Source organism: Uloborus diversus, unplaced genomic scaffold, assembly GCF_026930045.1.
Source record: "Uloborus diversus isolate 005 unplaced genomic scaffold, Udiv.v.3.1 scaffold_1214, whole genome shotgun sequence".
In the NCBI taxonomy this organism is placed as follows: Eukaryota; Metazoa; Arthropoda; class Arachnida; order Araneae; family Uloboridae; genus Uloborus; species Uloborus diversus.
In genome coordinates, this window is record NW_026557893.1 from 23973 (window position 1) to 50081 (window position 26109).

The 26109-nt window shown below is 33.9% G+C and overlaps 1 protein-coding gene across 1 annotated transcript; it reads left to right on the forward strand.

Annotated features, from left to right (window-relative positions):
• Positions 1-636: 636 nt before the first annotated feature.
• On the forward strand, positions 637-20899 carry LOC129232501 (uncharacterized). Its single transcript, XM_054866647.1, has 6 exons — positions 637-707; positions 5428-5590; positions 15472-15697; positions 16191-16359; positions 18607-18806; positions 20564-20899. The coding sequence occupies exons 2-6, from the start codon at positions 5523-5525 to the stop codon at positions 20897-20899; spliced, it is 999 nt and encodes a 332-aa protein (XP_054722622.1). The 5' UTR covers positions 637-707; positions 5428-5522.
• Positions 20900-26109: the final 5210 nt, after the last annotated feature.

A 26109-nucleotide genomic window follows, 5' to 3' on the forward strand; every position in this document is an offset into this window, starting at 1 on the left:
AGGTTTTTGATGGTTTCTGAAAAAAAAAAAAAAAAACCTTTAACGCCCAGTAGACGTTAACTATATGTTCAGGCGAACCAAATGACCTTTTAATATTCTACTACGTGCAAAGCCGTGCGGGTACCGCTAGTAAGATATAAATCCATTATTTTTTTCATTTTTGTATACAAATTGTCTAAAATACCTTTTCTTGATTGGAAGCTTTTTTTTTTTTTTTTTAAGTGTTCGTTTTTCGTTAATCTTCTTTCTTCTGTTTCTTTCTTTTTGCTTAATTGAATTTTTTTTTTCGTAAAATTTTATCTTTTACTTTTTGTTTCGTTTTCATTTTTTCGTTTCATATCTTTTCTCGTAGATGGATAAACTAAAAATAGAATAATTTTCAGTAGCCTATATTGCAAGGAAATTACTTTAGTTTTTTTCTCTTTCTCGAACTCTGTACTTTTTTTTTTTGTTTATTTATTTTTGATTTAATTGGTATTTCTTTTGAAGCAGGTGCTTATTTCCCGAAAACGGTCTGTGCAAAAATACAGAGCCTTTCATTCCATCGATCGTTCCGAAAGCAGCGTCGGTCGCTTCTGCGAATAAATGCGCGCGCATCGGATTTCCTCTCATTTCTAATATGGCGGTTTAATACCGGCTGGAGGTGCAGTCAGTCGAAGGCGGTCGTAATCCTAAATTTTCTTGCTTAGAGCTTTCTAGGAGTTTTTGTGAGTTCATTTATGGTAATATTGTAAATAATCTAGTTCATTTTGTATTCGCCAGTAAAATTGGCGACTCCAGTGGTCTTGTGTCTTGCGAGGTAACTTAAATTTGAAGTGACATTGAATGTTGATATTTTTTATTGCTATTTATGTGCCGGCGATCTATCAAATAACTCTTGCTGTACATTTTCTGCATTCTTCCTATTGAAATTCTATATTTGTGTGAAACAGTTATTTCGATGATTATAAAATAGTATTCTTCTGCGCATGTGATTTATTTTTTTTAATTTAATGCAGTGACTTCTTCAACATTTTACTACATTAATGTTTTTTTTTCTGGATAATTAGGGCATAATTGTGTAATTTGTGAAAGATTCTGGCTTTGTGAATGAACTCTGATATGCTTTTTTAGCTTTCCTTTAAAGCTGAAAAAATAATTCGGTTTGTCACTGCATTAATTACACCTGCTAAAAAAAATTTTCAGTATTAATATGTTTTTTCTCGTTTGGTAATTAAGTTTCACGCTATATTTTTGTCATTTTGTGCAAAAAATGAACTTCTTTTTGGGTCAAAAATTTGCGGCATCTTTCTTGCCCTGGAATGTTAATGACAGCTTCAGTTTTCTAAACAATTTTTATTTAAATTCCAAAAATCGGATGCGTAATTGTGTACAAAACTTGAAGTTTTCAAATTTAAGATAATAATTTTGACCTAGCTGACAAATTTAAGAGTGATTTATATATTTTTATCTGCAACATATTTAACACAGCTTTTGTTTATCCAATGCTTCAGCACAAATGATACTTTCATTTTTGTTTGCTTACATTAAAAATGCTATTCCTTCCCAAAATGTAACATAAGTTAAAATGCTGTGTCAAATTCAAAATTTTTTGCAATTTGCATCAATTAAGTATTTGTTTTCAGTAGTATAAGCTTACATTTTGTAATGCTTACTAAGTCTGAAGCTCGCAACTGTGCTTCAACACTTTTGGGTTATTCTGGTTGTCTGTTTTGGTAGTCCCTGTTACAGTGATCTGGGGAGGGGGAGGAATGGAGATGGTGAAAAATGATAATTGTGTAACTGCATAATATATGGTTTAAGTCGAACCATCATGAAAAACAAAAATGTTTCATGTCACTCTATTTTTACGCTGCAGTCTGTATATGAAATTTCTCTTTGCAGAACTTAAATAATTATACAGTATAACCTCGATTATCCAAGCTAATAATGACCTCAGGAGCCTCAAATGTTGGAATTCTCGGTTAATAGAAACTTTATATAAAAACTTGTAAGGATCGTAAATTGTATTAATTAAAAATACAATAGAATATTTATAAAAGATGGACAGATAAAAAGTAATGTTTTACAGTTAAAGAAACTAAAATGGAAAATAACTTGTACATTTTAAAAAGTCAATATAATTATTTTAGCAATTCCAAGTTAAATATTGAAAGTTGCATTAAAAAACAAACACACACAGTTCCAGAAAATATTTTTACATTTTCAAGTTGAAAATTCCTCATTTTCTTAAATTTACATTATTTTTTTGAAAAAGAGACTTCATTATCGGCTTGGTTAACAAAAACCTCGGATAATCGAGGTTCTACTGTAACTTTAATTTTTTAAGCAGAACAAATACACAAATTGTTATTGACTTGCGGACATGATTTTTGAATGGATGTAAGTATTAGTAGAAGTAATTAAGCTTAAAATCCTGGAAGAAAAAAAATCCCCTGAAGAAAAAGTGGCTAGTTTATGTGGACCTGCAAGCATGAAGATGTATATTGGTCCGCATACGGTGTGACTGAACTAAAACAAAATGAGGTTTTGCATAAAATAATGTTTCTAAATAAATTTATAAGCATTTTACGTTTATTAAACATCTCATTTGTCTTAAACAAAATTTACATAATGCAGCTAACTAGTTTTGATTTTAAAGATATCATCAAACAGCTCACACCAGAAACATTTATCTAAACATAAAATACACTAACCTACACTGGTGTGCAAAACTTAAGCAACAAGTGGTTTTTTGGCCACAGCTCCTCAACAAAATATAAGATAGCCATGAAATTGCAGTACAATATGCACGTAATTCAGTAGAAAGACTGTTTGTATGCAAATTTTAGAAATAAAACGTCATAGGTGATATAAGGGTACGTAAAACTTGAGGGTCGGCGCGCGCAGGTCAAAGCTGTGATAAAAGAATGAAGAAGGCATAGTTAAAAACATTCGCTGCAAGTGCAAGTGACTTGTTTTGTGAAACATGTCTTCAAGAAATTATTTAGACGACTTTACTCGAGGAAGAATGATTGGGAAGCTTGAGGAGGGGCGTAGTGTGACCAGTGTCGTCAAAGTGTTTGGGATCAACAAAAGTGTTGTTTCTCGTGCTTGGAATGTCTTTAAAACTACTGGTATAGCTGTTCGGAAGGTTGGTGGTGGCCGTCCAAGGAAGACAACACCAAGAGATGACCGTAACATTGTCATACAGGCAAAAAGAAACCGTTTTCAGTCAGCGAGCGCCATATCTCAGCAACTGTGCACAGCCACAGGACGACAAGTATCAAGATTTACAGTGGCCAGATGCTTCCACAAAGGTGGCTTATTTGCTAGACGTCCTGAAGGCTGCATACCTTTAAAAGTTAGCCATCGGCGGCACTGTTGATAGTGGTGCAGAGAACACAAAACCTAGACACCTCATCAATGGAGTCGTATCCTCTTCACAGATGAGAGTCGTTTTAGTGCTATAAGCGATTCTCAACATCAGTTGATCTGAAGAGAGGTTGGAGCTTGATTTCATCCCAATAACATTGCGGAAAGAGATCGTTACGGTGAACCTGGAGTTTTCGTCTGGGGTGGCATTATGTTGAACGGGCGGACTGAGCTTCAGATCTTCGTCCGAGGTTCTGTAACTGGAGATCGTTACTGCAAGGAGGTAATCCTACCCCATGTGCGTCTATTCCGAGGGGCCATTGAAACAGACTTCATTTTTATGGATGACAATGCTCGGCCACACCATATTGCTAATGTTCAAGAGCTACTGGAAAGTGAAGACATTAGACTAATCGATTGGCCAGCTTACTCTCCAGATCTAAATCCCATAGAGCATGTGTGGGATGCATTAGGGAGACGTCTTGCGACACGACGGTATCTTCCTGGTTACACCCATCAGCTGAAAGATGCGTTAAAGGAGGAATGGAGACGTTTACCCTAAGAACTCCTGGATAATCTGGTTCTTAGCATGGAGAGACAATGCCAAACAACGATTGCAGCAAGGGGAGGGCATATCCCATACTGGGATCTCAAGTGCGATTTTTCTCTCTCTCTCTGTCACTCCTTTCAAGTTTATCAACACTTAATTACAAAAGCAAATCTTCTTTCTCAAAATGTAAAAATATACGCAACAAACCTAACATTAAACAGCTTTCCTTGTTCAATAGAATGACACCAGAAGATTGTGTTGCCCCCTTTAAAAAACCTTTTTTGTTCAATATTATAATTAAATTTTTTGTGGTGAGTATTAGTTAGGGCGTACTTATGAATCTTGCAGGGAAGAGCACCTAAGTCCATGTGTGCCACTACGTACCCCTTATAACACAAGACATGTTGACTTCTCTGACAGATAATGTGCATGTAGCAATTTATTAAGAAAAAATGTTTTGTTTGTTTTAATTAAATTATTTTAAGATGCATTAATCAGAGAACATACATTTTGCAGTGGCGTACCTAGCATGGGTGACATCTAGGGTGGTAATTTGTGGTGTCATCCCCCCTCCCTCCTACAGATGCAAAAGAAAAGAAAAATATAAACATGAAATTCATGCAATTCAGAAACAACTACATTTGTGTTATAACGAAATTTTCAGTCGCCTAATGTACAAAAAACAGATAAGAGTGGTAAAAAGCGGGGTCTTGGGTTTTATCCCCCAAAAATTTTCAAATTTTTAGTTTTAAAAATGCATTTTAGCTTTATATTTTTCAAAACTTGCAAGTTTTTTTTTTTTTTTTTTTTAAATCAAATAAGTCAAATTTTTTAAATTTAAATCAGATATTTTTGATTTTTTTAAAATGTTCAAAGATTTATAGATATTAATTACTTTCCATTTATAAGCATATTATATTTCATGCAATAGATGAATCCATTCAACTTACTTTTAAAATTAAGATAAGTTTTCTAACTATTCAATGATATTTTAAGATTTATAAAAACGTTATAATGCTTAGATAAGATGTGATTTTGTTTTATGGTTTGCTTGAAGATAAAGTTTCCATTGTCATGTACATTTTTAGTGTAAAATAATATGTTGAACAATTACTTTTCTGAACTATATTAATCATGGTGTGTATAAGAAAAACTCAAAATTTTTATTTTGTTCTAAACTAATTTTGTAGTGAAAGCAATTAAGTGAAAATGTTACACACACAGAAGGAGGGATCTATGTCGTTTTGCCTGTGGAAGTTAAGATAGTATAATGCAGTATAGTTACATTTAGAGCAATACGTCCTAAAAATGCAGAAATAATTTATAAAAGTAAAATCAACTGATTTTAATTAATGATTTTGTTAAAAAAAGTCACTTAATTCAAATCAATTGATTTAAATCAACAAACCCTGCTTAGACCCCCCCCCCCCCCACAGCTGGGGCCATAACTAGTGTGGGACCACCAGAGATTTTGAACATTGATTGCTACAATGTTGTATTAAACTTTCTTTTTATTTACACAGCTTTCTCTACCAAGCTATGATGAGGCTCTTCATAGTTGCTCGAGCCTACTTCATGCTGAAATATTCCTGATTGTTCGTCGTCGTCTGACGTCATCATGGGAAGTAGCTGCTCCTCTGCCCAAAAGAAAAAAGATAAAGACAATAAAAATGCTCAGAGTGGACAGTAAGTATTTTGTATGCATAATTAGTTAAGGTCTTTTAAGTATTGTTTTTTATTATAATTCTTTTTTTTTTTTTTTCAAAATTCCAGTTAAAATTCTGACCTTAAGTTTATTTATTCAGGTTTTCAAATTTAATAGTTTGAAATTAAGGTTTTAATGCTGGTACGAACTTTCTTTTGTAATATTAATTTTTCATATGCGTTGAAATCAGGGTTGGCTTTTTGCCGGCAGAAACTGGTTTTTGCCCTGCCAGTGGCAGAAACTGGTTATAACCGGTAAAAACCGACAGAAACTGGTAGAAACTGGCAAAAACTAGAAAATGTTTTTAATAGCTCTAGAAATTACTTAATGACAGGCAATTAAGTAAAATAAAATATATAACTCCATTTCGTCATTGCAGAAACTTAATATAATAGTTATTTAATAATTAGTGTAAAAATATGTTAAATAACAAGACTGACATTTCCAAAGCAAAGTAAAATGTATCATAGTTAAAATTGCTATGTGTTAGAAATTTTAGCCTTGTAATGTTGTAAGTAACAAATTTTTCAGTTTGTTTATAAAAATTTTGTTTGCATTCAATTAGTGATGTGGATCGGGTAAATACCCAGCGGGTAGGTAAATATTTTTTGGGTATTTACCCGGGTATTTACCCAAGGCCTGGGTAAATACCCAAAAACTGGGTATTTTATAAAAAATGCAAAAAAGTGAATGAAAATTTTTTTTTTAAGAATCTAAATATGAAAAAATTGGTAAAACTGATATATACATATGTATTACACAGTTTATAATATTTTTTATTGAAAGACTTGATGAAATCATGAAAGAAACATATTGTGAACCAAAGAATCTTTCTTTTCAATGTCATAATTGGAGAAGTATTAGCAATTCATTATGAACTTCAGGATTTCAAAATCACAATCTAGGTTAGTCATATCCAAAATGAAAAAAAGGAAGCATGAGGGATGTTTGGAAGAATAAACTGAGAAGTTATTAAGACACTATAATGTTATTTATTTTACTGATATTTAAGTGATAACATGGAAAATATAGAAACAGTTTTCACATTAATAAGCAAAAAAAAAGCAAAATTTTCTTTTCTGTTGCCTTGCTCATTTGCATTTGCTCCCTGTAGGGTGGGAAGGTAAATATTTTTTTGGGTATTTATCCGAAGGCAGGGTAAATCCCCTAGTAATTGCGCATTTTGCAAAAAATTTTTAGGTAGTATTAAAAGGTGAATATTTTCTTTTTTAAACATAAACCCTAAAATAAAAGATTAAAAATTTTAAATGAATTTTAAATGTTTATGTATATTATGTGTGTGTGTATATATATATATATATGTGTGATACAGAATACACTTGAACAATTGAACTAAGTTTGGAGGAAATTTCTGCATAAGATATAGGTAAATAAATAGTAATAATAAATTGAGCGACACTTCGTTACATTTTGATGTCATGCAGGGACATATTACTGTATTATAAAAGACTAGGACCTTAAAAAATGATGTTTGCTTTTTTTTTTGTAACCAGTTAAGCTTTTTTCTTCTTGTAGAATGACTTTTTATATCTGAAATTTGGCTATCAACATTGATTAGACATATCCAACACATTTAATGTGAATATCATATTAGATTGCTAAGCTGTTTCGCACAATAATTCTTTAAATATGTGTTCAAAATACAATTTTTGGGCAAAACTTTATTGTTTTGTATATGGTTCATTGTATATATACATAATGGAATACATACAGAAAAGTATTTTAGTTGAATATAAATTTTTGAAATAAATACCCGGGTATTTACCCATTTTGGGTATTTACCCTGGTATATACCCTGGGTATTTACCCCTAAAAATAAATACCCAGGTATTTTACATCACTACATTCAATATAAAGTTTAATATATCAAATATTTAAACAAATACAGATTTTTTTTATTTCATTAAATTCCAAAATTCGGGAACATTCATTTTACACTTAATATAACTGAATAAAGCTATTCTCAAAGAGCTCCTGCTGCTGCAACTTACTGTGCTGATTTAGTAAACAATGCAATAATAGAGCTTGAAACGAAATCTGACTGCAAAGTATTATCTTTAGTAACTGATAATGAACACAAGATGGAGTTAATGAGGAAAATTGTTGAAGAAGAAATGCCATCTGTTACATCTTATGGGTGTTCAGCTCATTACTTAAATCTTCTTGGACTGGATATCATACCAGATTCTCTCATTAAACATGTGGTTTCAGTCCAGAAATATTTCAGAAACCATCACAGGCAAAGAGCTTGGCTAAAGGAGTACCCAAAAGCTGTGAAACCACATATACCTTGTAATACACGGTGGAATAGCCGGGTGGACTGCTTATAGTTGTTTATGAAGAATCACCCATATTATTTACAAATACTAGAAGAACATGAAGATGATATTCATGACAAAGGTATTGTTCAGATTACAAATAATCAGATGATTCGCAAAGAAGTTAAACACTTGCTGCTGCAGATAAAACCTGTTGTTATTGCTCTGGATTCAGTTCAGAAAGAGAACTGCTCAATTGCAGATGCTTGCGATGTTTGGATTCGTTTAACAAAAGAAGACACTCTTATGTGTGCTTTTGAGAAGGAAGTGATGCACAGATTTAATCAAGCACTTACTGTTAAACATTTATTCGCCTATATGCTCCATCCAAAGTATTTGGGAGTAAATTTATCATGTAATCAAGAAGAAAGTGTCTGAACTTTACTCACAAATATTAACCCTGATTATGTACTTTATACCATAGCTTTACAAAACAAATTGGCCCCTTTTCCCGAAACCTATTTTTTCCAATCAAGTTGTAACAACTACTCCAGCTACCGCATGGTGGTTCAATTTGAAAAAATGTGATATAGATGAAAGTTTTGTGAATCCTGCTTGTTTTTTGATGATAATGCCAGCTAGTTCTGCTGGGATTGAAAGAATCTTCTCAAATTTCTGCTTTGTGCACAACAAATTGTGAAATTGTTTAGGTTTAAACAGCGTCAAAACTTGTATTTTGTTACAGGCTGCTGCAGTGTGAAAACAATGTAAAATTTGATTTTGAATAGTGATAGTGTTGTAAATAAATTGTATTGGGGTTAATATTTAATTATTTTTCTTATACATTTTCTATTGTATGTCAGGAATTGCATTTATATCATTTTTTGAGTTTCTGCCATAAATGTGGCAGCAAGGGGTTTTTGCCATGCCGGTTTTAACCGGTTTCTACCAGTGGTTTTTACCGCCTCGGCAGAAACCTGCCAACCCTGGTTGAAATCATAAATGTAAATACTTTTTAGAACTCAACTGCTGTGATTCATTTTAAGGAAGTGCAGAGCATTATTTTTGTTCCGTGTCTTGGTTCTTATTTGCTATGTTTGAAATGTCTAATGGTAAAAGCTTTTAAATTATCACTCTTCTTTACTGTAAATTCAGTTATGTATTATTTCATTATTGTACCTAATTAACGCTAGCGTCAATGACCTGGTGCCTATTTGGGGCTTTTATCATAATTTTTACCCTTTGTAACTAAGTCTTGGTGATTTTGCTTTTAGTCCTTGTTATTTACATGAATCTGAACTGAAGAAAGTTGTAACAGTGTTTTCAGAAACATTTTTACTTCCTTTTACAAAAAAGGAAGTATTGTTTTCGCAAAAAAATTTTCACTCAAAAATTGGCCTTAATTTTTATTTTGCTCACCCCCGAATGAATGTTGGTTTTTTTTTGACTCGACCACACGTGGATATATGCCTAGGAACATACAGACACCCGAAATATCCATTTTGACGATCCCCGAGTTAATTACAACGAGTTTTCTCCTGACGTCTGTATGTACGTATGTATGTGTATGTGCGTATGTATCTTGCATAACTCAAGAACGGTATGTCCTAGAAAGTTTAAATTTGGTACGTGGACTCCTAGTGGGGTCTAGTTGTGCACCTTCTCTTTTGGTTGCATTCGGGTGTTTCTAAGGGGGTCTTTTGCACCTTTTTGGAGGGAAATCATTGTTAATTTCGATGTAAACTCAAGTGGTGTTATAATTTGGTGGACACTTGGAGATATATCCCAGTCTTTTGGTCGCCAACTTGGCGACAAATTTGGCGTTTTTTTTTTTTTTTTTTTTTTTTATTTAAAAATCTGGTATAGATTTGGCCATTGTTGGTGATATTTAGGGAGTAAACTATTGAATTACATTAAAATTGTCAATAATGGGAAAATGACATTAAATTGGAGTAAAAGGAAGTCATGTGATGCACACATCAGCTCATTTTTTTTTGGGGGGGGGGAGGAGTTTTTTTGGCATTTGAAATGTTTATACTTATATTCGATAACCCGGGTACCCATTACACTGTACATTAAAAAATACCCTTCAAAATGCATCTGACACTATTCTTGATGATTCTCATGTAAAGTGAGCCCTTGAATCAAAATATGACCAGCGTTTTCCCCCATTACCCCCCCCCTATTTGATTTTGCTGCCCCTCCTAATTTTATTCAGTTTTCAGCACCTATATAGCAATTATTTATATTTGATATGGGGAACAGTATTGTATTCACCATTAATTATATTGTATTATTAATCATATTGTATTCACCATTCCACCCAAGCTTTAAATTTTAAAGAAGTTTTGGTTACTTAATTATTATAGCGGTTGTATGGTAAAATGTCTAGAGAATTAAGTGTTACCCCCACCAAAAAGATATTTCAGCAACACTTTTACAATATGCGTCACCTTATGTGGATGGATCAAGCTGGAAACTACTGAGCTGTGAGATCAGCGAAAGCAGTTTGAGATTTTCCTTTAGCAACTTGAAAGCTCAAGATTTACCTTTTCTGAATATAGCTGACATGGAGTCGGAGTCGCATCTTGTGGCTGTGTGGAGCAAAAGAAGAGAATCCTTCAAGACACCCAAGACTTCTGTATTTTCAATATATTGTAACATTTTTCTTTGTATTAAATTGGTTTGTGGGCAAGAAATACAATGATGATCCAGACATACCTGTTTCACTTAGAATCGAGAGCAGATCTGTATCAATACCTATTACTGTGACTGGTCTGGAGCTGTTCTGGCATGTTTTTATCTCAGTTGAGCAAATTAATACATTGGCTTCCCTATCCACTTGTACAGCAGTCGTTCCTTCTAATCGGAAGTATTCCATCATAATTTGAATTAATCTTGATTTGTTCTCAGAATTCTGCAAAAATTTAAACTATAAAGTCGTTCCCACTACATTTTCTTCAAAAAGCATTAATCTCAGACATTTTCGACATCATCCTTCTTTGTTTCTTCCCAGTGTTAGTTGGTAATGCATCAGCGTATCCATTAAAAACCTAGAAGCTTCACATAAAAAGTTTTTTCTGAAGACACCTGAAGTATTTGTGAAATATGTTTTAATTATATGTCTGACTCGTCCTATGCCAATGCATGCATAAGAAATCTTTCATCTTTAATGGATAAAGCGATTGGTGGTGTGTGGCTTAACAAAAGGCTTTACTAATTCAATGATAGCTGCCACGCTTGTATTTTTATCCTTTCACAGAGAAACCCAACCAAGAATGGAGGGTAGTTGAGGGGATAATTCATATTTGAGATATCTTGTAAATTATCATTTGATTTGAAAACAGAAGCATCCTGGTCAAAAACTGAGGAAGACGGAACAGAACGCTCATTTCTAATTAATAATAACTCCTTTTTTCTTCTGAAGTTTAACCAGTTCTGAAATTTCCATTGTCACATAATTATATGGAAACATAATTTTAAAAAAAATCATTCTTGAGTAACTATTTGCAATCTAAAATGTACAAAAAATATTATTTTGAGATAACAATGATCTTTTTATTAAAAAGAAAAAAGTTTTGAACGATTTTTGTGTGTGTGTGAGTGTTTTTTTTTTTTTTTTTTAAATTCATTTAATATTACAAAAGGAACTTGAAGCCAATTTACGATTTATGGTAGTTTCAAACAGCTAAACAGATCAGCATTGAATTTTCACACCGAAAATTTTGCATTTCAGACAACAAAAAAAAACACAGTTTGCAGATCATTATGTTTATAATTTTTTATGGGGAAATGTCGGTAAAACACAAGCACCAATTCAAACATACATAGCATTTTTTTAAACTGAAAAATAACAACTATTGACTAATGTATGAAGGAAAATATTTTTAAAAAAATACAGTCCAGTCTCCGTATAGCGAACACTCTATTTAGCGAAGTTCTCTATATAACGAAGCATGTTTGGTGACACTGAAAGTTTCAATAAAAAAGCATGCAAATCTGTCTCCCTTTAACGAATATCAAATGGCCAAATTTCTCTATTGCGAAGTTTTTATGTGGGAGAAAGACGATGTTTCCGAAAATAGAAGTCTTTCTTCTGGTGCTTTTGTCGAGGATTACTCATACTACAACTTTCTTATCTTGTCTTTCAACATTCCTTTCTTTTTGTCACTTGTGTCGATGGAAGGAGAGAGACTTGAAAGGAGGAGGGAAGAATTCCCAGAGGGGGTGAGGTTTCTTGGAAATGTGTTGACCGGATGTGGTGTGATGGATTCTCACTCTTGAACTGACGTGCACATTTCGCTCATTTTCATCTTGCTCTGCAACGTGCTGCGTTGCTCAAAATGTCAAAGAGAAGGTGTTTAACCATAAAAGAAAAAATTTCACTTCTCAATGATGTTGAAAGCGGCATCAAGAAGAAAGATGTAGCTGCAAAATATGGCATTCCTGCTAACAGTGTATCCACTATACTAAAAAATAAGGATTCCATTTTAAGTAAAGCTGGTGAAGTAGGGAATTCCAATGCAAAACGAGTACGATTGTGCGTGTATGACGACGTCGATCAAGCTGTTTTAAAATGGATTCATTCCATGCGGGATCAGAACTTACCTTTGTCAGTTTCGCTAATTAAAGAAAAGGCATTGCAGTTTGCCAACGCATTAGGCTATTCGGAATTCCAAGCAAGTGTTGGATGGTTGGACAAATTTAAAAAACGTCACATGTTGGTGCACAAAGTAGTTTCAGGAGAAAGTGTTGATGTGTCGGATGAAAGTTGTGAGCAGTGGAAAAATGAAGTGTTAAAACCGGTATTAAAAGAGTACCAGCCAAAAGACGTGTTTAATTGCGATGAAATGGGACTCTTTTTCAAATGTCTCCCTGATAAAACTCTTACTTTTAAAGGAGACAAGTGTTTTGGTGGAAAACGTAGCAAAGACAGAATTACAGTATTGGTTACTTCAAATATGACAGGGGAAGAAAAGCTGAAGTTGCTAGTTATTGGGAAGCGTAAAAACCCTAGATGTTTCAAAGGCATCAAATCCTTAGGAGTGAACTATCAGAACAGTAGAAAAGCTTGGATGACAGACGAAATTTTTGAGAAGTGGTTATTGGACTTGGACAAAAAGTTTGGGAAAGAAAAAAGAAAGATTGCATTATTTGTAGACAATTGCCCATCACATCCACCTGAAGTGAAATCCAAAGTGAAGAACATAAAACTTATCTTTCTTCCTCCAAACACTACCTCGAAATTGCAACCGATGGATCAGGGGATAATTAAAAATTTAAAAGTCTACTACCAAAAGCGAATTTTGCGAAAAATGATTGCCTGTGTTGAAGAAAACCAACAGTTTTCTAAAACATATGTAGACTCGAGAACTTGCATTTCAGAATTGTCTAAAGCTTGGCAATCTGATGTGAAAGTCACAACAATTTCCAATTCATTTAGAAAAGCTGGATTTGCGAAGGAATTTTCATCATTAGAACAAGAACAGGAGTCTCACGTGGACAGTGAGCCAGATGTTACAGAACTTTGGGACGGTTACCGTGAGAAGAATAGTTTTACAGATGATGTCAGTTTAGAAGATTTTTTAACAATTGATGATGGTTTGTCAACTACTGGTCATTTGACGGAAGAAGAAATTCTGGACTCAATTGTAATGAGTAATGATGACAATGATGAGGATGAAGATCAAGATACGGAAATATACTACCCATCGAAACCATCCACATATGAGATCAGAAAAGCTTTTAACACCATTCGTTGCGGATTGCAATACCAAGAAGATGTTCCAGAAGAAGTGTTTAAATCACTTCACTCTTGTGAAGAATTTTACGAAAAATGTGTTTCAAAAGTGCAGCAAAAAATCACGGACTATTTTCAATGCAAAACTACTGTCGTTGACGAAATTTAGGTATGATTTCTTTAACCTATTTATGTAAAAATTTACTAAAATTCACCAATTGTGCAACAGATGCAAGTGGCATTCCTAATTAAATTTTAGTTAATTAATTCATTTAGTTTTATTTTTTTAATTTGTTACTTATGTTAAATTAACTTCAAAATACTCAATATTTTTCGTGTTTTCATGTATATAACCTTAAAAAAAAAAAGGATTTAACTTAATGTACATGAAAAATTAACCATAAAAATTTACTACTTTCTATATAGCGAAGTTTCTATATAACGAACCTTTTCAAAGGTCCCTTGCGACTTCGTTATATGGAGACTCGACTGTACTCTAAAAATGTTTAAAAAAATTATTTATTTTAGAAGCTTATCTCTGTTCTGCTGCATATTATATAGAACACAGAAATTTCAGTTTTTTGTATCAAAACAAATGTTAGAAATTTTTTATTGGTTATTTTAAGTTATGTATCGAAACAATATTACTTCTAGAGCCTACAGTTTTTTTTCAGAACTGAAAATTTTTCATTTTTGACCGAGTTATAAGGAAAACAAAAAGTACTAAGCGGCCATCTTTGATCCACCATTTTGGATAGAAGCTCACATGGGAACTAAGGGGACTTTTTAGGATTTGTTCTACACATGTTCAGGAACTAATCCTGAAAAATTCAGCTAATTATAAATTTATGGCGCATCGACCCTATTTTTAGACCTAAATTTACTGAGCTAATTTTGAAATCTTGTTGAAACGAATACTAATACAATAAAATATCTGTTTCAATGAAATAAATTTTTAATCCTGATGTAATTTCCATTACTGTACTTGAGTTCATTTATAACGAAATTCATTTTACAAAAATTACGGTCCCTTGAAGTTTATTGGTTACAGAAATTCACTGTACATAAAGATAAATGAAATAACAGCAGTAAGTTACCACCTCTTAGCCAGGGCTAAGGCAGAACTAATGCAATATACCAGACAGCCCGGTTATCACGTATAGAAACTGCAGTTTCGTTCTTATTAGAACTCTTCAGTCTGGAATTGTGAATAACTGAGCTGGAGGCAGATGTCATCTCATCCTTCAATTCATGAGTCAAACTGCACCATGCTGCGGACACTCGCTAGTGACAAATATTTACTTTTATCTACCAGTTTGTTGGACTTTTAGCTTCAATGAAATGACATCTGCCTCCAGCTCGGTTATTCACTCATCCAGACTGAAGAGCAAGGGTGCCCATATAGGGGGTAAGGGGCCTTAGAAATTAGAATTTTCTTGCTTTTAGTTCTTTTTTCTTTGCCAAAGTGTAAAAACATATGTTCTCCAGCCATTAACGAATAAGTAATTAAAAATGTCAAATTTTAATGACTGTAATCTGTCCTGAAATCTGCTTCCATGGGGAAAATATCCTGCTAAGCATGATTAAAGTGTCTGAGCCCTCCCCCCCCCTTACAATTTTGCATATGGGCGCCCATGCTGAAGAGTTCTAATTAGAACAAAACTGCAGTCTCTTTATGTGATAACTGGGCTGTCTGGTATATTGCATTTAAAAAAAATAGTTTAAATAAATAAATAAATAAAAAAGTATCTTATAGCATGGTTTTGATATTTAGCACAGTATGAATTAACCTTGTTATACGAGGGAAACCTGTATATTGTTTATTCATTTTCTAATATTTCAGGTCTCCGTATGATGGACGTCGTCGCTCGACTGACAGTCTGCCCTATGGCAAAGGTTCCCCTTCGTCATCCAGGCGTCCATCCTTCGACCCTAACTCCACCCCTGCTCCTGTGGCAGAGCAGGCAGAGAGCCCCGCAGATTCTGGACAAGCTCACAAAGTTCCTGTGGATGCAGCTCTCTCTTCGATTAGCGCCGGTGGATCATCTTGTTCACCTCCACCAGGGACGGTATGTAACTTTTATATTGAACTGCAGTAATCCCTCATTTTACTGGACTTCACTTATATATCACCCTGCTGGGATTTCAAATTGCTGGCGAAGTAATTAACATGGCTTTAAAAGTCTAACCAAATTCCAAAAGTCTTGGCCTTTTATTTAACTTAGTTCTTCCTTTATATTTTATTTTCAAATAATAGTGTCATTAAGATCAGACACAAGTTTGGACTGGAATAAATATTCTGACTTAGTTCTTCCTTTATATTTTATTTTCAAATAATAGTGTCATTAAGATCAGACACAAATTTGGACTAGAATAAAAATTCTGACTTTAAAAAAGTTCTTTATATTTTGCAATGGCTCAACTAACATTTTGAAAGTCCAACATTGCCCATTTTATTAGTTATTTAAAATTTGCACTTGATTTGTAACAGAACATCGTAAAATTTCACTTTGCATTTATAAAAAAGAATAATACACTCATTTTAATACGAATTTTCTTTAGACTGGAACTCCACTGATAAAAGATGCACCATCTCTTGATGCCATTGGTCTTCCTGATTTGCAAAAGTTTCCTGACCATGTCCGGGCTCTTTTGTTGGGCAGAGTGGCCGAAATTGAAGTTTTGCCTCCTCTCCAAGAGATTACATTGTACATAGCTGCAGATTTTTATGGTAAATGTCTGGTTTTTGATTTTAATTGACATGAACTTTCTCTGGATTAAAACATCCTCCTATTCTTAATAAATTTAAACCAGAATAAGAGGAATTATTTTCTACAGATTTAATTGTTTCCCTGAAGTATTCGTTCCAGTGCATTGTTTTGTTGCATGCTGAGATTTTTGTTAAAATACTGGAGTTATTGCGATTGGGAAAACATATTTTAAAATTACTGAGAGTTTAATGGTTCACATTAAAAAAAAAAATTAAGAACTTTTTTTGGCATTTTATTATTCTTACCTTCATTTATGTAAACCTTTCACTTTATTTTATGGTATCTATTAGCTACTTTCGAGTGTTTGTGTGAATGTTGTTTGCTCAAAACCACCCTAGTATCTTTGAAACAGTTTTAAGAAAATTTTATTGTTTATTATTTTTATTTGAATTATGTTATTTTACTTGATGCGTCAATGCTAAGAATTTCAACTTTTTTTGTATTGTATTTTTATTAAGACTTCTTCAACTCATAAAAAAAATAATGACATTACTGAAATCTATGTGGGTAAGTTGCACAATTTATTTTTTGCAACTAAATGAAAATCTGCTTGCAAACATAAATGAGATTTCAGAATAATATAATTAAATAATGACAACATGAAATAACAATTTATGAACTGGACACCATAATGACTTAAAATTCCTAACTACATTTCCATTGATTGTATTTGCTGAGGATAGGAAAAGTTGCTTAAAACGTAGATATTGCTTTGTCTCTCTTGATTCTACTATACTGAGAAATTAAGTATTTTTACTGTAATTGGTGCAAATGAAAAAATAAATCTTATGACATTTCTCATTAGCCAGGCTGCCATTAGTTTTGTATTTAATGCCTAGTTTCAGTTGATTTTTACTATGAAACATCTAAGTTTTGGTTTTAAAATAATGTACATATTTGATGCCATAGATTTTATTTGAATACACATGCTTAGATTTAATAAAGTTGTATTCATTTAAAGGATTAAGAAGTGACTTAAAGTAAAGCTTATGAAAAATTTGAACTGTAAGTGTTGAAGTTCATTAATGTTATTTTAATGTGTTTTACGCTTTATAAAATTCATTATACTCAATTTACTAATGTTCACTTAATAGCTGCTAAATTTCCTAGGAACTTAGTTGTTTTTTTCTGACACAACTTAATGCACAAGTATAAATGTAGGCTTTCTTTTGGATGGATTACTTCATTTTTAGTTTTGAAAACTCAAATGAAAAGTTTTGAGAAGCATCAAAGCTGTTTCACTTTTTTATTTCTTTCTATTTGTTCTCACAATTACTTTTTTTAAGAGGAATTTTCATTAGAAGGTTGTATTGTTTCAAAATAGATGATGATTACTAAAGTAAACACACCGGTAGTGGCTAGTGCTTCAGTAGTGACCACTTCAAGGTTTCTATTTGAAAAAAAAATAGGATTTCAGGTTTGCCCAATAGATTCAAATGTGCAAGAGGTAATACTTCCTGCATGTTTGATGCACTTTTGAATCCATTGAGAGACCTTAGTTGTGAATAAAAACAAAAATTAAGTTGGGAATTTTATAAATCTGCTGTTTGAAGGTAGAGTGCAGTATCTGCATTTTTTTTTTTTTTTTTTGCATTTTTATCATCAATTGTGCTTTTACTTTATTGAACAAGCTTGCATATTTGGTTTCAGCTAAGAATAAAGCATGAAGGAAATCTCTCATTCTATTATTTATCTATTATTACTATCAAATCTGAAACTTTTCATTCCTCTCAAAAATTCATTTTTGCTGATACTGCTGTTAACCTCCTTGGGGGGGGGGGAGAATTGTTCTTTAATCTTTGGAGCCTAAACTGTTAGTATCAGCTTCATTGGGACAAAAAAAAAAAGAGAGATAAAAAAAAAACATTCTGATACTTATATTGTACTACTAAGTACTCAAAAGAGTAACTTCATTTTTGGATTTCAAAAAACTTGTGTACTGAGAAATTTAGCAACATATGAATAACTGCATTTGAACCAAATTTTTTAAACTACTATAAATAATTGGCTCCTTAGCTGCATGTTTTTGATGTGTTTAGTTGTGTTATTATTGTGGGTATATTTATTAACTGTTAATCATATTTTTAGCCCTTCAGTTCATTTTAATTTTACTTATGAAATAAAAGTATTTATGTAAATTAAAGCCAGGCCTTGTAATAGATCCAAAGCATGTGACTGATTTTCAAATCTTTTTCCTTTTTTTCCAGATTCTGTTGTGGAAAGAGATGCACTAATTGAAAGAGTGTTCCCTTATTTGAGGAGGTACACTGCAGAAAAGGGATATGAACTGAATGTCACAGATTTACATTGGGGAATACCTGGTGTAGGTCTCGTGGATCACAGTATACCTAGTATATGTATGAATACATTAGAAAAATGGAGAACGAGAAGGAGACTTCTAACTTTAGTAAGTTTATGGATTAATACCTAATTCTTACTTTATTATTATTTTTTCCTCTTCTCCTGTCTGCAGTATTTCTTCCATCAATCAATGAGCAGCGCAATAAGATGAAGTATAAAAATGTAAGTAAAATTTAGTGTCTTCAGAGTTGTTGTTTAAAAACTTTAAAATAATGTGCACTTCCTGTCCATCTCACCTTAGCGACATAGATGACAACAGGGAATGCATTCTTGCCCCCTGCCCCAACAGATGACACATTCTTGCCATATAATAACGTTCTCTTGTTTTATTTAAAAAAATTGCTGTAATGGAAATTTTGTTGTGTAGAGAACCAAGCTTAATGCGATTAAGTAAATATCAGAAACTTTTTAGATTGTGCAATGTCTTTTTCAATGTATGTCAACTGTCATGGTATAATGGGAGATTTTAATTTTCCAGGAATTGATTGGAATAATTTTTACCACAGTAGTAGCAGAGAAGAGGAATTTTTGAAAGTAATTGGTGATTGTTTCTTAGATCAAATTGTAACTCATGGTACTCGACAGGACGTGATTTTGGATCTAGTTTTCTGCGACATGGAAGGTTCTGTTCAGGGGTTATGTGTAGGGGAATACATTGGAGATAGTGACCACAACAGTATTAGGTTTGGGATTAAATTTGATATGCACATAGTAAAGAATTTCAGGTTTGTGCTCAATTTTAGAAATACTGATTTTGTGGCACTTAGGCAGAGTTTGAGAGCAGTTTTTTCTTCGAGATTGGACTATAGAGATGTGAATCTTCAGTTGGCAGAGTTTAAGGGAAATCCAGCGAAAACGGTTGGAGATCATGTTCCTTTTAGGAGAAAGGGTGTCAATACTAAAATTTGACCAATGCTGTTCTCCGGGGAAACTAAAGACGCTCTAAATTACAAGCAAGCCACTTTTCATAGGTTTAAAGAAACTGGTCACTTCTTGAGGATATTTTTATTGAAATTCAAGCTGAAAATGAAATAACAATGAAATATGCAAATTATTGTTACGTGTTTCTGCCTGCAAGGCAACCTCTTTTTCATTGAAAAAAAAAAGGATGTTTCATTTATAAGCTCACATCTGCTTTGAAAACAGATCTTTATAACCAATGTGATGTGTGTATGCAATAATTTTGCAATTTCTAAAAATTAATGTTTTTATCATCTACTGTGGCTTTCGTGCACAATTCTGTCGACCAGAGAGGTAATCAAAGTTGAGGAAAATTCAGCTAATAGTTTGACGCCACTTTTCCAGTCTAAAAAACTAATTGGTGAAATTAAATATATGAGGCAGCGAAAAGCAAAGGATGTTAGTGGACATTTTCAAGTTTTGAGTAAAACGCGTTTAAAGATAAGCTCCTAGGTAGGCTTTCATTGAAAAGTTTTTCTAAGTCTTGCTGTATGATAGAACCTTCTAGTACCATCTCTTGCCCCAAGCCAGATGAGAGGTTCAACTACCATTTGTACTGGTAATCTTCAAATTTTTTATTTTGCCACTTACACATCCCTTTGCTTCTCACTGCCTCATACTTGCATTCATACATGCATGCATGTAGTATATAGCATGCATTCTGTTATTGGTAGACTACTGCAATGGGGGTTTGGCTGCCTTTTTTTCTCGTTTGGCGGCATATTTTTACTCTCAGCGCTAAGGTATTGCATTATTTCTTACATTATTTTTTTAATGATACTTAAGCTTTGTTTTGAACTGCTTTCAAGTGTCTTGAAAATGAAACATTTCCTTTTCATGTAGGTTGTTTTTAATGACAATATTGGACCAACATTATTACCAAGATCACTACCAAAACCTCACTATGAATCTGCAATGGAGTTGGTGGAGAATGAGGAAGATAAGGAGCTTTTTCATAAATGGTACTTGTTAGATTCACATGCTTCTCCCATGGTATATATCTTGCAACCTGTCATTAAGCACTATCCTGCTTTTGCTGGAGAGGATCCTGCAGAGAGGAAAAAGACTTTTTTGCAATGGAAAGAAGAAACAGAAAGAATGATTGTTGTCCTGGGGAACGTGCTACCTGATGGCCAAAAGCAAAAGAATCTCACCTCAGGTGTTTGTCTTTATAAATAGAGTAAAACCTGTTAAGATGGAATTCAGGTTAGAGTTATTGAAGCAAAAATTCCTGCTTTGGCATTGTTGCACATTTGTTTTACTAAGAGAAAATTCAGTTTCAAATTTATCTTTAATTACTCATAAATTCCATCTTGACAAGTTCAACTGTAATTCCACTTTTGTTTGTATCCTCCACCCCTCTTGCAAAAAAAAAAAAAAGCTTAGGAAATGCAAGAGGCCAAGGAACTGAATTCTGAAAAAATGAAAAATTGAAAGAAAAATAACATATAATATCAGTTTCTAAATTGATAATACAATATACCCCTTCTGGGATGTACACAAACAGGGCAGGGGTTTTATTTTTATTTATTTATGTATTTTTTTTCTTTAAACATAAATACTCTCATGTTTGTGAAAATTGCAACACCATGAAGGAATTATGCAAACATACTGAAATTGACAGGAATAGTGCAGTAAAAATAGGCCAAAAAGCACCTTGGGAGCAAACAAATTGCAACAGAAAATTATTCTTGTGGTAAATAGTAGGTAATACATTCCTAATCAACATACTAAAAATATACATCCGTACTGTTGGGACAAATGTGTTTTTTAACTGCCATCTTAAAAATTTATGAAATTTTTTAAAAAAAAAATCATGTATGGTATCAAATGAAAGGAAATTTCATGATGAAAAGGAATGTAATGCACAGGCCCGTGCTGGCCCACCGGGACACCGGGACGAATCCCGGTGCGCCCCCTTTTACGACGCCCTTTTCCTCAAAGAATGTAAACTTCTATCGAAACTAGTACGAAAGAAAATACTTCAAGAAAAATTATAAATCTGTCGAATGAAAACTCAGCCATAGCGACAAACTAATTATTAAAATCTTGCACCATTCAAGTAGACAATAGCCAAAGGGGGAAAGCGATATCTTCCGTAAAGTGCCCGCATAAAGATAACGTACTAGTTTTCCAGTTTCAATAAGATATACAATAGTTGCAATAAAAGAGCTCCCCAATCAGTACAAAAAAAGGGGGGGGGGCGGTTCGGCAACTTCTGAACAGTAAATCACCCTCTGCCATTCATCACTGTTTACACCTGCTGACCCCATCATTCCTTTCTGGACAAAGTTAAACTATTCCCTGGGGTAACCAGATGGCTTCTATTTAAATGTTCCTTTAGAGTTAATATGAAGCAGTGTATGAAGTCAGGGAGGGAAAAAAGTAAGGGTTCCTCAGTTTGAAACGTTTTCTTAGTAGCGGTGCAATTGCCATAAAATAATGGCGCCTTCAGACTAGGACCATTCACTTTACGGCGCCCTGGTGCCACCGGCCGTCCGAAAGGGGGGCGAAAGGGGCAATTGCACCACGCGCAGAGATCTAAGAGGGCGCCATAAACTAAACTTTTTCTCCATAATAATTAATTATTAATTTTTAAATTTTAGTCTAAGTATTGTTTTTAGAATACAAATACATTAGATTTAATTCTTGTCTTAATGGCGCACATACATAGATTACATTTTGATGATAGGTTACATTTTCAATCATGTAATAATTAGTATAAAGCTGCTCCGGTACTTTTTTTTTTATCATTCTGTGTGAAAAAGGAGAGAGAGGAGCGGACCCAGACTGGCCAAATCGGCTAGTCGGCGATCGCCGAGAGTCCCCGTGCTAGGAGAAGCCCCCAAATGAAGCGGAAAAAAAAAATTGTAGCAAAAAATGATTTTAAAATTCTTTGATTTCCTTGTAACTATTTCAATATGTTTCCTTATACGTTTTGCCACGATCAGGGCCTGGTTACTGAATAGACCAACTAGACTGTGGCTTAGGGCCCTTGCTTTTTAGGGGCCCCATAATGGCTAAAGTTGTTTTAGCTAATGACTAAAAGTAAGATTTGACTGCATAGTGACTCCAAAAAATCTTTCCTTAGAACCTGCCTATATCTAAATCAGGCCCTGTCCGGGATGCTTTTGATCACTCTTTCTAATTTTATACAAATAGCACACTAGGGTGCCTAATTAAAGCCAGGTAGGGCCCCGGGGCAAATATTAATTTTAGGTTAGGGTCCCCTTGGGCTTTAATTTCTCTGAATTTGTCCCGTTAACAGGGCCGAATTACCAAATAGGCAATTTAGGGATCACCTACGGGCCCTAACAGAAATGCTCGACCTCCTTGCAAAAAATCATCCCGGCCCATAACCGCCCACTGATAACCGCCACCATTTTCGGTTAATTTTTAAACGCTTTGAATCCATTTTTTGAATTTCATTTTATTCCTCTATTAACCGGGATGTTTAGAGGTGTTGTCTGCCTTTTATATAAGTTGAGATACAAAACATTAACCTCAATCTCTTGATCAAGTTAAATTTTTGCTTTCACCCTTTTAGAACTGATAAAACTATCATTAAGAGATTCAGGGGTGCCCAACCCCCCTAAGAGCAAGGGCGCACCTCCCTAAATATCACGAAGACCCCCCCCCCAAAGCAAGAACCCCCCCTCAGAAAAGTAAAAAGTACCCCTCAAAATTCCCCCTAAAACTTTCAATGGCGCAGTCTGCGCCATGACCCCTGGTGGGCACCCCTGAAGAGAGATTTTAAAACTTTGCGGATTTTTCATGCTTTTCGTACATATATTTTTTTGTCTATTTAAAAATGTGTTTAAACGACACAGTTGCACAGTTTAGCTGCTCCTGGGTTAATATGAGTTCAGTTTCGTTTTTTCTTCAAATATTTGCTAAAACATATTTTTAACTTTTAAAATTTCAGCAAAGATATTAGGGGCCCGATTAAGGTATCGAGGGGTCGTAAGCCAATAATTTTTATGGGGGGCCCAGTATTCAAACTCTATCCATTGGCTAAAACAATTTTAGCCGCAAACTAAAGTAGTTTCAGCCATTTCAGGGCTCCTAAATATCGGGGGTCCTAGGCCACGCGGCCTAGTTGGCCTATTCAGTAATCAGATCCTAGAAGTGATTAGGTGTTCGTTTTTTTTTTTTTTTTTAAAGAAAATTTGGTTTCTCGGGCCGTGGGCCCCTTAGTGGTGTGCCCCTCCCCCCCCTCCTCCTCGCATTGCGGAGTCTGTGAGTACGCAGATCTCCAGAGTAATCCTAAAGTTGAAAAAAGTTATCTTTTGCGAATTCTAACAAATAAAATTTTAACCAACAACTTTTCTTTCCTTCCCTCTTTCTCCAAGTGTACTACCGACTGACGCCTCCAGAGGTGACGGCGGTACTAAACGCATGGTTATAAGTTACTCCGGTGACAGGAGTAAACTAGGACCCCTCGGAGAGTGATGTCAGCCTTTCTGATACAAGCCGCTAATAATACTGCAAGTTCTTGTAGAATCAATAAGATGAAATAAGACAAGAACTGTGAAATTTGGGTATGGATGATGGCCGTGTGAAAAAAACTCGAACAAAAGAGAAATGCAGGTGTAATAAAAATAGGAGTACATAAAAACTTCATGACTTGTTCAAGACTCAATGGATTCATGTAGATTGCTTTAGTGCACCAAATCCTTTTGCTTTTAAACCAGTAAATAAATGGGAAAATTGAATGCACATGGAAATCTTTCCGATAAGGTCTTTATCACCGGATATTGGCCATAAAACTATTCCACGTGGGGTTTTTACTTCTGCAATCTGCATTATAGTACGATAGTTGAAGGTCTGTATTTTACTTGCGTGCAAGCCAACTATAATTTCTATTATGGAAATTAAAAAATAGATACATTGGGAGAAGATAATGACAAGATGAAGCAAAAAAAGGTACGAGAATTATTCTACTATTAATTCATCGCTTTAAGCTTAAAAGTTGCAAAAAAATCTCAGTCCCTTCCAACAGTGGCTCACTCACGGAGAGGATAAGGGGCTCCCTCTTAGAGACTGAGCTCCGCCCCCCCCCCCCCCCATTAGGCCTAAAAATGCAGAATTTTATATCTGATTTTCAAAATTTTCCCCGGGGGAGAACCCCTCGGACCACCTAAAATTGGGAATATTCTATTGGGTCGACCAAAGCACTTTTCAGCGGAATTTTTTCAATGAATTTTCTATATTCTATGTTTTAACTTAGGAAATTTCAGTCATTGCGGTTTAAGGAAGCATTTAATGGAGTCAAGATTAGTTGTTGCTCTATTTGTTTTGAACCGTTAAAAAAATTATTTTTAAGTCCAAGTCGGTTACGTAAACTTACCCCGGACGCATATTTATTTTGACACCTAACGTGGTTCTGTTAAAGTGTTTTGAACATAATGTCTTACCATCGTTAACATAAAGCAAATTTATTACAGACTGAATAGTGTATAAAGTAAAAACTGAACGGGCATGAAGACAGAGCTAAATGATTGTAAGCTATAAGATACGAATTTGTAACTCAATTAAAAATTAAAATAGTGATTTTAAAAACTAAAGAGCTTGGTGATGCTAAAAAAAAATTGAGACAGTTTGGAGCGAAAAAAGCGTCAGGCCACGTTTAGAAGTAAGCCACAGTATAAGAACGTGCGTAAAGGTGCTCAGACGTCAACGCGCAAACTTGCCCCTTCGCCAAGCTTGGATTTATTTTTAACGTGCAAAAAAAGTTAATAACATTTCAGTTCCTACAAATACAATTCTCAAAAAAAAAAAAAAAAAAAAAAGGATAAAATTTTACCAATTTTAATATATTTATATTTGTTCTAACTAAATATTATTTATTCACAGTAAGCTTCAAAACGTTCAACTCAAAATTTACTCGACTTGGTAAAAAACCGATAATTCTTTCTGCACGCCAGACTGAAGCTCAACTGATGCTCAAAACCTTGTGAGGATATTTGCTAGGGAGCAGCATCAATCTGTTATGACTGTTGGCCCTCCAGTTATAATTCGTTTTGAAAAAAGGGCAAAGCCTAAACGTGCCCCGGTCTACCATACTCCACTGAAAGAGGGGGCTCTACACAGGGTTGGCTTTTCCCCGTCAAAAACTTGTTTTTTTCATACCGATGGGAAATACTAGAAAGAAATGGTAAATCCCGGGAAAAGTGGTAAATACCGGGAAACACTTCTAAATAACAATATGAGAGAAATGTTTTGGTTATCTGAGTCTGATGTGTAGAATGAAGGTTAGAAACAAATAGTTATTACAAATTCCCCTTGGGTTTTAAATTATTGTGTAGGAAAGGAATATAAATAAATAAGAATTATTGCATATAAAACATAAAATTTGCTCACAATGTTTTATATCAATAATTAATTTT

Excerpts from the sequence above, each read along its gene's own strand:
- LOC129232501 (XM_054866647.1), top strand. The coding sequence starts at position 5,523 with ATGGGAAGTAGCTGCTCCTCTGCCCAAAAGAAAAAAGATAAAGACAAT. Across the intron at positions 15,698-16,190 it reads GTTCACCTCCACCAGGGACG|ACTGGAACTCCACTGATAAA; the intron begins GTATGTAACTTT and ends AATTTTCTTTAG. Across the intron at positions 16,360-18,606 it reads CATAGCTGCAGATTTTTATG|ATTCTGTTGTGGAAAGAGAT; the intron begins GTAAATGTCTGG and ends CTTTTTTTCCAG.